The sequence below is a fragment of the Zootoca vivipara genome, chromosome 13 (genome assembly GCF_965207765.1).
Source record: "Zootoca vivipara chromosome 13, rZooViv2.hap1.1, whole genome shotgun sequence".
NCBI lineage: Eukaryota > Metazoa > Chordata > Lepidosauria > Squamata > Lacertidae > Zootoca > Zootoca vivipara.
In genome coordinates, this window is record NC_142596.1 from 607,709 (window position 1) to 625,256 (window position 17,548).

Consider the following 17,548-nt stretch of genomic DNA (forward strand, 5'->3'; position numbering starts at 1 on the left):
CTGTTCAATCAATTATAAATTAATCCCCCCCCCCCAAAGACTGAGTTATCATATATATTGGGAGAGGAGCTAAGCCAAAAGTGTTTCTGAAAAGCGCTTTTCTTATCCCTAATTTCCTTCCTGTTTTCTTTTTTATAAATTCATTGATAATCTTTGGAGAGTGATTTGTCTTGACTTTTCTGGCGTATTTGCAACTGAAGGATACTTTTTACAATCCTGATCAAACCAATTAGTTTGGTGTATATATTGCTCCTTGTATAACTACCGTAAGGTTTTAAATGGGATTTTGGGGATACTTTTCTTTTTGAATTGCTGGAAAGAAATTTGCCAAGTATTGATTGTTAGTGATAAATTGTGCTCTGTTTGCTCTAGGTGCCCAGAAAACCAGGCAAAAAATTCTAGTACAGTATATTGGGGGTCACCTGTGCTAGACTATAACTTTCTCAACCTGGTATTTTGTGGTGATCAAGGTTTTTTTTTTAGCAAATAAGTTTGTCTGACTGATTATAAATCTAAGAAATAATAACTACCATTAAGAGAGTGGGCTGGGGTTTTTTTGTATAGTTGGTACAATGTTAATAGATTTGGGGTTATATCTAATCCTAAAAATACTTGGAGGAAATCCATTGAAATTAAAGGACATGAGTAACTTGAGTACATTCACATCTCCTCTGAGTAGAACTTAGTTGGCTACAACCTTACAGTATTTGATTTTTCTCCTTTGTGGCTTTGAGTACTTATAGAAAGAGAAAGTGAAACTACAGAGGGCCACAGATTCAGGCTATGTGCACACCATACGTTTAAAACCCTGGGACTTATAGTTTGCCTTTCACAGAACTCCCAGGACCTTTAGCAAACTACATTTCCCATTGTTGTTTTTGGAGTTAAGGGGGATGTTCGTTAAATGTATGGTGTTTATACAGCTCAAAAGTTGTAACTGAAACTGAGATCTAGTTGAGATTTCTGCATTGCAAGGGGTTGGACTAGATGACCCTGAGGACCCTTTCAACTCTACAAGTCTATGATTAATTAAAGAGTTTACTCATGTACAATGGTCAACATAGGAAAAATGGAAAAATAAACATGAAAAATTACTTGAGGGATGACCCTTATGTAATATTTTTGTAATATTTTTATTTCATTTATGAGTCTCCTAATAAAAAATTGTCTCTGGGTGACTTACAAAAACACAGGGTTGCTTGCTTTTATTAAACTAAGGTGAAAATCAAACCCTGCATTTTAAATTATGCTAATCATTACTGTGAGTCCTGAAGTAATTTAGCAAGAAAGAACCACAAAAAAGGGAATGATATACAGGTGAAATTGGAAAATTACAATATCGTTGACTGATTATGTTAGCAGAACTGGAATGATATGTGCCAAAAGATAAAAAATAATCATGTAGATGGAGAAAATAAAGAGAAGGGATAACAATAGCAACCTGTGAATAAAATAAGGCTAAAGGAAAAAATATAATGAGAAGGATTGGAAGTATGATGTGAGATAACCTATAATTCTGAAATGCTTTTATTTGGATTTTTTTCTTTTTTTGTAATTTTCCTTACATTTTTCCTTTTTTCTTTTTGTTCAATGTAAAGTTTAACAAAATGTTAATGTGAAGGATGTATACGAGCCTTTTTACATATTTGCGTGATTTTTAAATAATATTTAATAAAGAATATATAAAAAAGAATATCGTCGAAAAGTGCATTTATTTCAGCAATGCAACTTATTATTACACTGGTACCTCGACTTACGAAGGCGATCCATTCCGCGGCGCTCTTCGTAAGTTGAAACCTTTGGATATCGAAGCATCCATTTTGCACATGCGCGAAGCGTATTTTTGCGCTTTGCGCATGCGCAGACCGCACATGCTGCTTCTGCGCAGGCACAGACCGCGCACGCGGTGAAAATACTCCTGGGTTAGCAGACTTCATAAGTCGAAACCATTCGGAAGTCGAGGCATTCGTAAGTCGAGGTACCACTGTATTTATTTTTCTTTTAATTTTTACAAATGCTTTTTTTCAAATTCCGCAGTAATAAAACAAATAGTTACAATAATCCAAAAATAAACATCACTATTACATTTCATTAATTTATAATTGACCCGCCTAATGACAAATAATTACAATTACAACAAATAAAGGCTTGACATATCTTGCTTTGCATGTCATGCATCTCATATATTGGTTTCACCTTTTAAGTTGCATTACTGAAATAAATGCACTTTTCGATGATATTCTAATTTTCCGAGTTTCACCAATACTCAGTGTAATAAATAGGAAGGTAAAGGGACCCCTGACCATTAGGTCCAGTCGTGACCAACTCTGGGGTTGCAGCGCTCATCTCGCATTATTGGCCGAGGGAGCCGGCGTACAGCTTCCAGGTCATGTGTCAGCATGACTAAGCCACTTCTGGCGAACCAGAGCAGCACATGGAAATGCCGTTTACCTTCCCGCCGGAGTGGTCCCTATTTATCTACTTGCACTTTGATGTGCTTTTGAACTGCTAGGTGGGCAGGAGCTGGGACCGAGCAACGGAAGCTCACCCCGTCGCAGAGAAAGGAATTTTTAAAAAGGCATATTAAAATGATAGCATAAGCCCACAAACCACGAGGACAAAGCTAGTCTCCCCCTACGGATGGTTCCATCCTCAAATCCCTCTAGCCCTGCGACAGAAGAGTTCCCGGGATGCTGAAGTTTCATGGCAACTTTGAAGCTACAAAGCATTTAAAATTGGAAGAGTCATTCATAGTTGCCAGAGTGCAGTGGTTACTCAGTGAGCCCTTGGGGAAAAGGAGAAAGGGAAGCGTTGGTTGGCTTCACTATGAAGGCTCTTGATGGGGATCAGAGGTGGGATCTTGATCTCTCACACACAGACAGCTTTCAACTTACTTTGTTTATTTAGTTTTCTAGGGACAAATGCAGTTTTCTACTCTAATTCCACTGGTTGGGAAGCACGTTCTGTTTCAAGGTTGTCCATAAGCAGGTGGCAGCTTGTTATGGCTTTCTCTGCAAAAGGAGGCCTTTCTTATCAGCCTTCACTGAGTGATAAGCGTTCTCTTTCTCCCTCTTTGGCAGCCAGCCAGCCAAGGAAGTGGCTTAGAGCAGGCTTCCTCAGACTTGGCCCTCCAGATGTTTTTGGCCTGCAACTCCCATGATCCCTAGCTAGCAGAACCAGTGGTCAGGGATGATGGGAATTGTAGTCTCTGGGGGGCTGAGTTTGAGGAAGCCGGGCTTAGAGCTACAGCAGTAGGCAGGAATTGTCATTTTAGGGGGAGAAACCTAATTTTTGCACATTTCTTCAGTGAGGGATCTTAAAAATATGTTTCTGGGTGTGAGTTCACACCTGCAATTACCGGTATTTTTGTGATTGGAAAACATTTAGCTTAGTAAGTCTACCTTTGATTAAGAAGCATATAAACAGCTTTCAGAAAATGAAAGAATTTTACTTTTATCTTCTGAAAATTGCTTAACAACAACAACAACAATAACAATAATAAAAATAATAAATAATAAAACTGCAAGCACTTGGCAATCATTTTTTGTTTTCTATGCAATTTTACACATATTTTACTTATCAAGCAAAACTAAATTATATCAATTTTACCAAAGTAGCTTTAGAATTCCTGAGCCACATTGCAACTTTTTAGCACCCCTCATTCTTGGAATTTGAAACTTCAACGCTCCCAACCACAGCACCTTCCTCCATCTCGAACCCAAAGAGGTGCCTAGAGCTCTGTGGTTTGCTTCATTGTGGCAGCTCTGGGGTTTGCTGCATCTAGTGGCTCTTTGGGCCAGGATTAATAAAAATAAAGGGGAACAGAGAAGGTATCCTCAGACCATCAATCCAGTGCTGGCTCAATACTGACTGGGTTCCCAGGCTCTTGGGCAGAAGTCCTTTCCAGTGGAGATTGAACCTGGGCTCTTTTGCCTGCTAATCCAGTGCTCTGCCACTGGGCTATGGCCTTCTCATCCCTTGACAGCTGGTCAGGTCTGGCTTTCACCAGTAAGGTTTCTGGTTGCATTTCTCCTTCTGCGCCATGCTTTCTCAGCCTGGTGCCTCCCCTTGTTTCCAGCTGCATCTCCCATCATCCCTGACCATTGGCCATGCTGCTTGGGGCTGATGGGAGAGGTAGTCCTACAGTGTCTGGCAGGCACCAGGCCATGGAAGGCTGTGGCATTTGCCGTTTCCCCCAGTGCTACAAGTGAACAATTTTCTTTCCTGCCTTTGTAGCTGATGCTGTCTGAATGGATGATTGACGTGCCCCCGGATTTGGTGCAGGAGTGGCTGGTGGTGGTGTGCCCTGTGGGGAAGAGGGCTCTTATTGTGGCATCTCAGGTAAGAGACTGTGGCTTCTACCACCAGCCAAACCAAGGAAGAGTTTCTATCTTGCTGCTTTGTAAATTGTCTTCCTGCCGCATTCTAATAGCTTGGCAAGCTGGGGTTGAGGAACCTTTGAAATCCGGCAACTCTTGCGTCCGTGTCCAAAGGCTTATTGCATGTGAAACTCCTCCAAGACTACGAAATGGATCTGTTCCATCTTGCCCCATCTGAACAAACTGCATTTTAACAGGGGTTAACAGAGCATTTTTTAAATTATAAAAACCACTACATTTAAAAAAAGTTTTTTGATGATTTCTAAGAAATTGTTTTCCCTGCTGCTTCTAAATTACTGTTTTGTTGATAGGTTTGTTTAATTGTGCATTGTGCTTGAGGCCTTTAACATTTTTGTGATCCCAGCCTTGTTTTTAACAACTTGCATGATCACTGTAGGTGACAAAGAATTCCACATAGGTGAGTCTGCAAGCTGGTGAAGGGAGGAGCCAATCTCTCCATCCTTCCTCCAGCATCCACTTGGCATCTGTTGGCATGGCTTGCCAGGAATAGCCCTGTGGTCCCTTCCTTCTGATGTCAAGGAGATAAACAACTATCTGGCTTTTAAAAGTCATCTGAAGGCAGCCCTGTATAGGGAAGCCTTTTAATGTGTAATGTTTTGTTATGTTTTTATATATGTTAGAAGCAACCCAGAGTGCATGCAGCAACCCAGTCAGGTGGGTGGGGTACAATTGTTATTTATAATTATTATTATTATTATTATTATTATTATTATTATTACTACTACTACTACTACCACCACATGGAATACTGCCTTGAGCTCCACAATGGAAGAAAAGGAAGGATATAAACATAATAAAATATATGTGGGGTTTGGGGGCCTTCTCTCCCCCACCATTCTTGGAGTATACTGTTACATACTGTTATGTCGTGAGTGCGATTTCAGCTCTTCGTGAAGTCATGCGGGGAACTACTGCCACTTCCAACCACTTTGAGTAGGCATCCACTATTACCAGGAATACTTTCCCTTGGTGGGGTCCCGCAAAGTCAATGTGCAGGGAGTCTGCGCCTGCTCCCATCAGTGAACTGGTGCCCTTGGTACATCAGGCCTCACCTCCTGACACGAGGTGCATGTTTGTACCCATTCCTCAATGTCCTGGTCCATTCCAGACCACCACACATAGCACCTAGCCAAGGATTTCATTCGGACCATACCTGGGTGCCCCATGTGGAGCGTGCCCAGCACCCTGTTCCTGAGGGGTTCCGGAATAATCACTCTGTCCCCCCACAGCAGACACCCCTGGTGCAGGGAGAGCTCATGCTGCCTGGTTTTGAACGCCCTGAAACACTGTGGCTGGGGATCCTCTGGCCATCCCCTCCCCACCCAAGCAAGGACACGGACAAGGACGGGGTCTCTCATTGTTCGGGTGGCAATTTCGGAGGCCTTGACCGGAGGGCCCGACAGCACCTCTCACATCATGACACACTCAGCAGGCGCAGGGTCCCTGTCGGAAATATGGGGCAAGGGCAGACGGCTTAGGGCATCCGCATGGCATAGATGTGTACCCTTTACATGACACAACTCATACTGATACCCATTTAAAAATATGGACCAACGTAGCATGCAAGGAGAGAGCATCTGCGGGGTCTGTTTGTGAGGCCGACCGTAGACATAATCATGGAACTTTTAAACACCCGTCACAATGGCCAGAGCCTCCTTGTCTATCTGAGCGTAGCTGCGCTCTGTAGCGGAAAGAGTCCGTGAGTAAAACGAAATTGGCCTCTCACTCCCGTTAGGGTCCCTGTGACTAAGGACGGCCCCCAGACCGTACTGTGATGCGTCACATGCCAACACCAGCAGCTTGGACTCGTCAAAATGGGTAAGAACACTCCGGTTCGAAAGCATACCCCTAAGCACATCAAAAGCCTTCTGGTGGACCTGGGTCCAACACCAACTACTTTTTTTTCTAACAATCTGTGGAGGGGCTCCGCAGTGGTCGCCTTATGAGGGAGAAAGGCGTGGTAAAAGTTGAGAAGGCCTAAGAAGGCCTGAAATTCAGTTTTGTTCCCCGGCCCAGGGGTCTCCATGATGGCCCTTCTTTTGGCCGCTGTCGGGTGGATGCCAGCTGCATCAATCTCGTACCCCCCAAAAAATCGACTTTGGGCACCCCGAAAACGCACTTCTCCTTTTTAAGCTTAAGCCCCGCATCCTGCAATCTGATTAAAACAGCACGGACACGCTCAAGCAGGTCCTGAGCATTTTTCCCAGCTATAAGAACATCATCAAAATAGGCCAAGACCCCCGGAAGCCCTCGTAAGAGGCGCTCCATAAGCCCCTGAAAGATTCCCAGCGCCACACTGACCCCAAACTGGAGCCTTTTTACGCTAAATGTGCCCTTGTGGATGACGATGGTCTGAGCCTCAGCAGAGTGCTCTGACACTGGCAGTTGTTGGTATGCCTGAGCCAAGTCAAGCTTTGCAAATACCGTGCCCCCAGATAACATGGCTAACAACTGAGAAACTACCGGAATGGGGTATGAGTTGCCCCGTAATGCTTTGTTAATTGTACACCTGTAATCTGTGCATATGCGCATGTGAGGGGCAAGGGAGATCGCGAAGCCCCTCCCCTCCTGAGTTCCAGCCCAGCCCCGAGCGAGGCTGAAAAGAGGGAAAGCTCCAGCTCAAGTGGGGAAACAGGAAGTGGTGTCCAAGGCTCTGGCAGGGTAGAAGAGCCATCGTCCCAGGTGGGACAGGAAGGGGGAAGGAAGGGGGGCAGACCAGTCCCCCCAACTCCGGAACTGCGCAGAAAGCGTCGGGGGAAGAGGATGGGTCTCCCCAAGTTGTTATGCTGGCGCAAGACGCGCCAAAAGCCACTTGGAGGTTCTGATTCAAGCTGAACAGATGTGTCTTTGTAAATAGCACTGCCATCAGCACTGTAAATACTCAGCACCAATAAAAGATAAAATGCAGAGCTGTGTAGAGTCGTTACTCTGAAGTAGCCTACTCCGGCCACCGTGACAGCGCACTTCCCCGTTTGCCTTCAAGGGCGTGACAATCGGGGTCTCCCATTTGGCGGATTCAACAGGTTGTAATACCCCTTGGGCTACAAGTTTGTCTAATTCAGCATCAATTTTTGGCTTAAGGGTGAAAGGAACTCGCCTGGGCTTAAGCCGAATGGGAGCAATACTTGGATCAAGGGCAAAATCAATAGGGTCCCCCTTGTAACACCCCAGGGATCCATCAAAAAGCATTGCAAACTCCTGGTACAATACATCAAATTTTTCATTAGTAACTGTAACAGAATTAAGCCCCAAAATCCCCAGTCCCACAGTGCTGGAAACCAGTCCGTGCCCAACAGACTGGGGCGGTTACCCTTAGCAATCACAAGCTTCAGTACGGCCGTCCTGGCTCTGAATTGTACCTTGACGGAGCACATTCCCAAAATTGAGATACGGCCTGCCGTGTATGAATGCAGCGTGACTGGAAAAGTCTCCAATGAGGGAAACGTACCCCCTGGAAAGAAGGCGCGGGCTGTTTGGTCGGAGACTGTCAGAGGGCCATCGTGGCTACTCTAGAGTAACTCCGCTTGAGTCCAGTTTGTCTTTAAAGACGTTTATTGTGCAAGATATTTACAGTGCAGAGACAGCTTAAAACATGACCTCTCATTCCGAATCAGAATCCGGCAATGGCGTACGTCTGTTCCTACGCCAGCAAAGTACAGTAGTTGGGGCACCCCAAAACGCCTCCCCCTTGAACTGCGTCGCAGTGCTCTCCTTAACTCTTGCGCCAGAAGGAACAATGCCCTCTCAGTCTCCTCCCTGTCATGGCAATGGAAGGGCTCTCCAGCATCCTTGAGCCCTTGCCCGCATCTCTCCTCCCCTGAGCCTTCCCATCATTCTGCACGCTGGTTTCTCTCTCCCTCCGAGTCTTTCCCCTCCCCCCTGGCTGCTTCAGACCCACTGCTGCTCCCTGTGCTTGGCGAGGTGCACGTTAGGATGATGGGGGCTGGCTCCCTGTAGGGAGTCACCCTTACAGAGACCATGGAAAATCCTGACCCAGAGTCCACTGCCATGTCACAGGGATGCCCTTCAATCTGGACCCGGATGGTTGTCTTCTCCTGTGCAGGAAAGGGTATGGTCTTCCCATTTATTACAGTGAGGTAGTTGCAGTCGTCGACGAGGTGAGTGCTGGACGCAGATTTGCGGCGTGAAGATCTCTGGGACACTGCAGAATCAGTGGTGGCAGAACAACAGCCCCTTGCAAGGTGGCCCAACCAGCCATATGCCCGGCATGTGACGTCATGGAAATGGCAGTTTTTCCTGTCGTGGTTTCCCCCGCAGCTGGCACAAGCATTGGTGGATCCTTCCTTCTCCGTGGCTTCCGTGGCAATGGCTTCCTGCAGAGCGGAGACAAGGGTGACCTCTTCTTTCACGATGAGGTGGCGGCGGGCCTTGCTGCTACTCAGGCCACAGACAAAACGGTCTCTCAGGCTTTCCTCAAGGTTGGAGAACCCACAATGCTGTGCGAGCTTCCGGAGCTCGGCTAGGAACATCACCGTGGGCTCCCCTGCTTGCTGCTGCCGTTTGTAGAAATCGGCCCACCTGGACATCTTGGTCGCGGTCGGAGCCAAATGACTAGCCATTTTGGCTATGATGTCTGTCAAAGGGGCACCGGCGCCAGCAGTGCCTTTGCTAGCTCGAAGGTCTCTGGGCCACAACAACAGAGAAACATGGCCCGCTTATTGGCAGCGTCCGTAATACCCTTTGCTGTTGCATAGAACTCGAACCGCTCTACATAATCCTCCCATTTGTGTGGAGAGCTGAGCTGGAAGGTTTCCAACACTCTGACAACCTCCATTCCGCGGCTGGTCAGGTTGACTGATGCTAGTCAGTGAGGGCTTGAGCGTGAACAGCAGATCTCGTTACTCAACCCTCGAACTCAGAACCTGGGCCAAGGGAATGTCTGCTTGCAGCCTCAGAATTCCGATCCCACCTTCGTCACCAGTTGTTGTGTTGTGAGTGCGATTTTAGCTCTTCATGAAGTCAGCTCAGAATAGTGATTCAGCATACTAGCAAGGAACTGCTAGGAGTCAATTATAACAAGAACAGTCTTCTTTATTGCAGTAGGAATCTTGACTAACTGGAGAGAAAGGGTGAGCTCCTTTTATACTCTCAGGAGCAGGGCTTGGGGAAAGGATACATTTAGATTTTGGCGGGACCCTATCAAAGTGAGGATCCAAATTGTGCTAACAAGTTAACCAATAGCAACTGTCACCGCACCCATTTGAATCGCCCTGGAGCGGGAAAGGTAGTTACAGGACTAGCAGAGAAACTCATGTACACAAATTAAACCAATATTCAGGAAGTCCTTTTACAGTGGGGGGAAAGTCACTCTTGTTTGTTCTTGATCCCCTCCTCCTCCCTTTCTTCTCTCCTTCCAGGGATCCACTGCAGCTTACACCAAAAGCGGTTTCTGTGTCAACCGATTCCCTTCTTTTTTGCCAGGTGGGAATCGCCGTACTTCAGCAACAGGGAAAGGTAACTTCTTGATTCCCCTCCCTTTTTGCAATCTCCCATGGGCAAAGATCGGCTTGAAAGAGACATTCCAGATCCCTACTCAAAACCAACTTTCGTGTGCCATTCATTACCCACCTTCCATAGGTTTTTTATTTCCTTTTTGCCATTGCTCGAACGATAAGTCATTAGCTATAACAGGTATTGTTTGGAACAAGAACATCATTCTGGGCAATATATTAATCTTTATCGCAGAAATTCTACCCAGCAAGGACAGTTTTATTTTTTCCATCTTAACATATCTCTTTAAATTTCCATCCATTTCTTAACAATTATTTTGAAACAACATACAATTCAAATTTCTCATGTGTAATACCTAAGTATGTTACTTTTTTGTCAATTTGAAATTCAGTTTTCTCTGTCAAAGTCTTGTTCTTCTGTAGTCATATTCTTTGTTAAAATTTTCATTTTCTAATGGTTAACCTTAAAACTTGCTAGTATGCCAAATTCATTTAATTTATTCGTAAGAGTCTCCACTCCTTGTAATGGGTTTTCCAGAACTATCATCAGATCATCAGCAAAACTAACGTAGTTTCCCTTTTTAATCTTTATCCCCTTAATTCTCTTCTCTTGTCTAATATCTCTAAGCAAGACTTCCAGAACCAAAATGAAAAGCAATGGGGACAGTTGGCACCCCTGCCTTGTTCCCTTTTGCATCGCACAAGGTCTTGTTAATTCTCCTTGAACAATTATGTGAGCTGTCTATGATTAATAAATCAATTTCACCTATTTAATTATATCTCCAAAGTTCATTTATTGCAAAGCTCTAAACAGAAATTCCCAGTTCATGTTGTCAAAAGCTTTTTCTGTATCCAAAAAAATCAGTACAGCTTGCTTCTTGTTCTGACAGTTCAAATACTCCAAAATATCTAACACATTTCTGACATTGTCTCTTAACTGTCTTTTAGGTAAAAATCTACTTCTTATACATCGTGACTTGTCTAGTAAACAATAAAAAAATATTGCTGCCAAAATCACTCCAAATAATTTATAGTCATTGTTCAGTAATGAGATTGGCGGATAATTTTTTTATTGAGGTCAAATCTTGTCCCTCTTTAGGTATAAGTGGGATGTTGGCCTCTTTCTAGCTATCTGGTATCTTAGAATGTTATTCATTGTCCTTGTTGTAAGGGTTGTAGTAGAAGTTCTTCAAAAAAATGATTGTTAGCAGCTGGCCCCTGTACCTTTTCTTTCTTGAATTTTTTAATAGCATCACATAACACCTGAATAGTTAAAGGGCCATTGATTTTTATTTTTATTTTGAGAGTCTGAGATTTTTGCTGGATGCTGTTTTTGCAAGTAATCATCTATCCCGCCCTGCCCCCCAAGATTGTTTGACCTTTAACAGCTTAGAGTAAATTTGATGAAATTGTTTCTTCATATTTGTATTGTTCATTGTTATAACATTCTTTTCTTGCAACTTTCCTTAGTTTGGCTGAATTAATTAAAGCAAATAGTTTTAACTGGATTTTGAATGTGCAATTTTTCGTCCCTATTTTGAATTTTATTTTGTTGTTCTCTTGGTGGGTTGTGCAAACCACTATTCTGAATAATGCCTTTTATCGGGTAGGGGGCACTGGGGATAAGTGAATGGAAGCAAGGGACAGTGGCCCAAAGATGTTTGGGAACCACTGGCCTAGATTAATCTCTTCCCTCTTGTTGTGTGCAGAATATACAATCCTGGACTGCATCTACAGCGAGGCCCAGCAGATGTACTACATCCTCGATGTGATGTGTTGGCGGGGACACCCTGTGTACGACTGCCAGGTACCTCTTTTTGCCTTTGGCCCTGCCACTGGCTTGCAACCCTGGCAGTTTTTCCTCCTCTGTGTTCCCTTTCTGAGACGCTTCCTGGATTCTGCTAAAACTTACCTGTAATGGTGTTTTTGGAGATGTTGCCCCATAGTTAATTTTTTTTTATTTAATGGGGGGCACGTAGGAAGTAAAACAATTCTAGGAGCAAAGTGGTCCAAAGCCATTAAGGGACTTAAATACTAATAGACACCTTGAACATGGCCCAGTAACAAATTGGCAGCCAGTGCAGATCTCTGAGCAGAGGTGTTAATACACGGGCAGGGCCTTGCTCCTGTCCTGTCAGCAACCATGCTGCGCCATTCTGCGCTAGCTGCAGCTTCCGATGTTCAGCTGACTGCGGTTTTGGCATGGTGACCAAGACTAGCCCAAAATGCAGTGGTACCTCGACTAACGAATAACCCTACTTACGAAAAATTCTACTTATGAACGATACAAATTGGGGCCCGCTTATGAATTTTTTCGACATCCGAAGGCCGGATCGGGCCCCCGCTGCCGCCACTAGTGGCCTCCCGCAACCTCGGACGCTCCGCCCGCGGCTGGATCGGGCCCCTCCGCTAGCGGCCTCCCGCCGCCTTGTGCGCTCGGCCCAAGGCCGGATCGGGCTCCGCTGCTAGCGGCCTCCCGCCGCCTCGTGCGCTTGGCCCAAGGCCGGATTGGGCCCCGCCGCCTCTGCTAGCGGCCTCCTGGCACTCGGCCTACAGCCGGATCGGGCCCCTCCGCCACCACTAGCCAGCCTCCCACCAGATCGCTGCCTCCCCCACTCGGCCTACAGCCGGATCAGGCCCCTGCCGCCACCACTAACCTGCCGCCTCGCCGCCACCCGCCCGCGCTCCCTCCACTGAAAGGTAATGTTGCTGTGCATGCCTTTAAAGTCTCTTTTAAAGGGTTTTTTTCCTAGGCTTCGGAACGAATTAATCCATTCCCAACGCATTCCTATGGGAAACATCGTTTCGACTTACGAATGTTTCTACTTACGAATGTTCATTTGGAACAGATTAAATTCGTAAGTAGAGGTTCCACTGTAGTGGATCCCTGATTGTCTTGGCCACCTCTCCATATACTTTCTTTTAATCTAAAACCAACAAAAGAGCTTAGCAAGATAAGGGGTTCTCTTGAAGTCATGATAGTTGGCTCCACAATCCGGAGCAGAAGCAGTTGCTTCCTTTTGGGGTTGTTCCATGTGGAGCACAAAGAAATCCAGATGGATTTCCCATATTCAGGGCAGAGCTCTTGAGGCTGCTGCTTATCAGCTTGTCCCCTAACATGACCCTCATGGCCAGCATTGGACTCGTAATCTGGTGAACCGGGTTTGCTTCCCCGCTCCTCCACATGCAGCTGCTGGGTGACCTTGGGCTAGTCACACTTCTCTGAAGTCTCTCAGCATCACTCGCCTCAGAGTGTTTGTTGTGGGGGAGGAAGGGAAAGGAGATTGTGAGCCACTTTGAGACTCCTTAAGGGGAGTGAGAGTATCAAGTCCAAACTCTTCTTCTTCTTCTTCTTCTTCTCCTCACTTTTTTCCTCCAGACAGACTTCAGGTTCTATTGGCTGCATTCAAAAATGCAGGAAGAGGATGGCCTGGGAAAGAAAAGCCATCTTAATCCAGTAAGTCCCTTTTGCCCAGAAGTGTGGATGTTTTAGACAAGTAAGACCTGCCAGGAAATAATCTGCTGTGAAGTCTTCCTGTTCAGAGCCCTCTTACAGGAGACTCCATTCCATTTCCCCTCCCCATCCCTGGTGTTCTGTCCTGTTCCCCCTTCCCTGCCACCAGCCAGCATCCTCAGCCTTCAATCTGCTTTTCTCTGTGGTGCGGGGTGTCCTTCCCTAAATATTTTTTCCTTATTTTTGTGTGTGGGTGCTTCTGCATACCTTTGGGTTCACCTGCAAACTCGCTGATGCCTTCTCCTTGTGCTTGGATGCTTCTTGTTTTGGATGTGCAAAGGCTGGCTGGCACACGGAGAATAGAGTTTGCTGTGGCTATATATTGGGGGGGAACTTTCTCAGCTCAAGGGCCACATTTCCTTCTGGTGAGATTTCTAAGGGCCACATACTGCTGGTGGGCAGGACCAGAAGCCACAGTGTGCAGAACAAAGCTATAGACTTCACTTTTACACAGGCTCATCCACCCTTCTTTGTCATCCATCCAGACAAGCAAGAGGCGGGATCAGAGTTCAAGGGCACATTGCAGCCAGGAAAAAACATTATGGGTACAAAGCAGAAACAGTGAGGGGAATGGGCTGGGGAGACTTCCAGGGGCCAGGCAGAGAGGCCTGGAGGTCTAAATGTTTATTAGTACTAGTAGTATTATTTCCAGTTGCTAAGCAGCTGCCAACCAGCAGTATGTGGCCCTTAGAAATCTCCAGTGGGAGAGCTGGGTCCCTCCTGCATGCTCCCTGGTTCTTCAACACAGGCTTCTCCTCTAAGGTGTTTTGCTCTGGGAGATCCACCAGGGAGGGGAGCACCACCAGGGAGGGGTCACCACCAGGGAGGGGAGCACAGCCCTTTCCTTGTGGGCACCCACCTGCAGAGCACGAAGGCAGCAGCCTTCTCAGCAACTGGTATTCAGAGATACACCGCCTCTGAATCTGGAGGTTCCATTCAGCCATTGAGAGATGAATGGGAGAGTCTCAGATGTGAGCACTTGTGGTTCTGAACTTTCTTTTTCTTTCTTCTTCCTTTTCAGTTTAAATTTGTGGGACTGCAGAGTTATTCCTGCACGCCAGAAAGCCTGTGCAAGGTTCTGTCCACAGATTTCCCCTTTGAGGTAAGGAGTCATCTGTTGGCACCAGAGCTCTGTCTCTTTCAACCCCAATACTTGCATTCCTGGTGGAGAAGACCCCCCCCCAAAGAACCTGGGGAGTAGGAGCCCCAGGGGCAACAGGTTCCAGCTAAGCAATACTGCTTACTGCCCCCCCCCCCCAATCATAAAGTTTTCAGGACAAATGAAAGTATTTCTTCATGCAGCACATAGTTAAGCTATGGAACTTGCTCCCACAGAAAGCAGTGATGGCCACCAATTTGGATGGCTTTAAGGAGGATAAAGCTCTCAACAGAAACCACAGGAGGGAAGAACGTGGGCCCGATCCAACTGGCCTCTTCTTACGTTCTTAAGTGGGCACAAGCTGTTTTGCTTGTTTATAATTAATAGAAGCCTCGGGCTTTTGTGCAGCTAGAATGCAGCATAAAGGTAAGAGTCCCATCTGTTCCTCCACCCACTTTTGCAGCAGCAGCCCCCCACCCCCCAAGGTGCTGCCCACAAAAGGTTACCCAGTAGTCCTTGGACTGAAAAAGCCCTTAACGCCTTGCTTGCTGCAGACAACCCAGAGCTGTGATTGGGCATCCCCAAACATGGCTGCCAGCAAGGGAGAGCCAGCCTGCCGGCAAGGGGAATCAGCTTTGATGTCCTGCTACTGTTACTGTTTCAGAGTTTTGTTCTGTTGGGGATTACTTAGCTGCTGTCAGGAGAGCTTTTAGGGGATTAAGAGTGGGTAAAACAGTTCTCTAGGCAAATGAGTAAATAAGGTCATCAGTTGCTGCTGTCATGATGGCTCCATGCCATGTCCACTAAGAGGAGCCTGCTGGATCCGGCCCATGGGGGGCCCCTCTAGTCCAGCATCCTGTTCCCACAGTGGCCAGCCAGATGTCCGTGGGGAACCTGCAAGTGGGATTCAAGCACTTGAGCCCCCCCCCATATGATCTCTACCAAATGGCATTCACCACCCTGAGATCTCTGGGTATAGGGCAGTATATAAATAAATAAAATTAAATTAAAAGCATTACTGCCTCCGACCGTGGAGGCAGAACTTGGCCATGGTGGCTAGGAGCTATCGCCAGCTCTCTCCATGAATTTATTTTAACAAGGAGAAATGTAAGGTACTACACTTGGGCAAAAAAAAAAAAATGAAAGGCACAAATACAGGATCGGAGACACCTGGCTTGAAAGCAGTACATGTGAAAAGGATCTAGGAGTCTTGGTAGACCACAAACTTAACATGAGTCAACAGTGTGATGCAGCAGCTAAAAAAGCCAATGCAATTCTGGGCTGCATCAAGAGGAGTATAGCATCTATATCAAGGGAAGTAATAGTACCACTGTATTCTGCTCTGGTCAGACCTCACCTGGAATACTGTGTCCAGTTCTGGGCACCACAGTTCAAGAAGGATACTGACAAGCTGGAACGTGTCCCGAGGAGGGCAACCAAAATGGTCAAAGGCTTGGAAACAATGCCTTATGAGGAACGGCTTAGGGAGCTGGGTATGTTTAGCCTGGAGAAGAGAAGGTTAAGGGGTGATGTGATAGCCATGTTCAAATATATAAAAGGATGTCATATAGAGGAGGGTGAAAGGTTGTTTTCTGCTTCCACAAGAAAGAAGCTTCCACCTAAACATTAGGAAGAACTTCCTGACAGTAAGAGCTGTTCGGCAGTGGAATTTGCTGCCAAGGAGTGTGGTGGAGTCTCCTTCTTTGGAGGTCTTTAAGCGGAGGCTTGACAGCCATCTGTCAGGAATGCTTTGATGGTGTTTCCTGTTTGGCAGGGGGTTGGACTGGATGGCCCTTGTGGTCTCTTCCAACTCTATGATTCTATGATTCTAGTCCTCTTTTAACCAGGCAAGTTGGTGGTCATCACTACATTTTGTGGGAGTCCATGGTTTAACTGCACTGTGTGCAGATGGACTTCCTTTTATCTGTCCTGAATCTCCCAGCGTTCACAGGGAGCATGGCTCTGGATACGAGTCTGTGGGGACCTCAGGTGGAGAGGGCCGTTGCCCTGACAGGCTTCCCAGAGGCATCAGGTTAGGAAGTGGGAATGTGTTGGGTTTGCTTGCGAACCCCATGCTGTTGTTGTGCAAGAGGGCTTAACATCTTGTTTGTGCCACATGCTGGACCCAGAGTTCCAAGTCTGCCTGTCCTCCAGTTCCCTCCCTTCAGATCACAGGGAATCAAACACCCCTTTCCTCCCCTCTTGCTTGCAAGCAGAGGCAGGCAGGAGGAAGCCTCTTTTCCTTCTGCTGCTGCTAGTGAAAGAAAGTGAAACAATAAGAGATGCAGCTCTGGAAACCTTTTCTTAAGAACCAAAGCAGAGCATCTGCTGGATGCGGCCAAAGGGGTCCAGCTGGTCCAGCCTCCTCTTCTCACAGTGGCCAACCAGATGCCCCCAAGGAAACCTGCAAGCTGGATTTGAGCAAAGAGCAGCCTTCTCCCCTCCTGTGGTCACCCTGTTGTTCCAGCTTCAAGATGTAGTGCAGACGCCGACTCACAGAGAGACTCACTGACTGGCCAGTGAGCTCAAGAACCTGCACCATCAATCGTCCCCTACTTGCCTCATTCTTTTTTAAAACCATCACCACTCCTGTGGGAGTTCCATAGTTTAACTGTGTGCTGCTTCCATGTACTTCCATGTAGAATGGAGCCGTCAATGGCTCCAGCAACTGGCAGAGCTCAGATCAGAATGATCCTCCAAATCCAAATTCTGAGCAGCCCCCAGCTGATTCTGACCAGGCTGGTGTAGCAGTAACTGGAGTTGAGCAGTATTTGGTAGGTCCCTGCTTTCCAAGCCGTCCTGGGACCAAGGGAGGCGCCGGAGTTGCTGGCCAGGATCCAAGGAAACTGCTGGGGAGTCCCTTGCATGTTCTAACTGGAATGCAGCTGTGTCAGCAGAACCTGGCCAATGGAAGCCCATTTTGACCACACACACAAACGGAGGCTCCGTACCTCCTCATTTAAGTTTAGTGCAGCTAAGCGTAGCTTGGGAGCAAAGGCTCCTTTTTTCTTAATGACTTGGTTCAGTAATATGATGCTACACTTGGCTGTGTGGGTGACTTATA

The 17,548-nt window shown here is 46.5% G+C and overlaps 1 protein-coding gene across 2 annotated transcripts in view; it reads left to right on the forward strand.

Moving 5' to 3' along the window:
* The window catches only part of SNUPN (snurportin 1), a 53,730-nt gene that overhangs the window by 28,513 nt on the left and 7,669 nt on the right, over nucleotides 1-17,548 (forward strand). Inside the window, exons 4-8 of one of the 2 annotated variants that reach the window (XM_035138167.3) lie at nucleotides 4,237-4,341; nucleotides 9,779-9,875; nucleotides 11,581-11,678; nucleotides 13,251-13,328; nucleotides 14,407-14,487. In XM_035138167.3, coding sequence (XP_034994058.3) covers nucleotides 4,237-4,341; nucleotides 9,779-9,875; nucleotides 11,581-11,678; nucleotides 13,251-13,328; nucleotides 14,407-14,487 — 459 coding nt within the window. The remainder of the gene's footprint in view (nucleotides 1-4,236; nucleotides 4,342-9,778; nucleotides 9,876-11,580; nucleotides 11,679-13,250; nucleotides 13,329-14,406; nucleotides 14,488-17,548) is intronic. The other variant, XM_088657372.1, reaches the window with a different exon arrangement.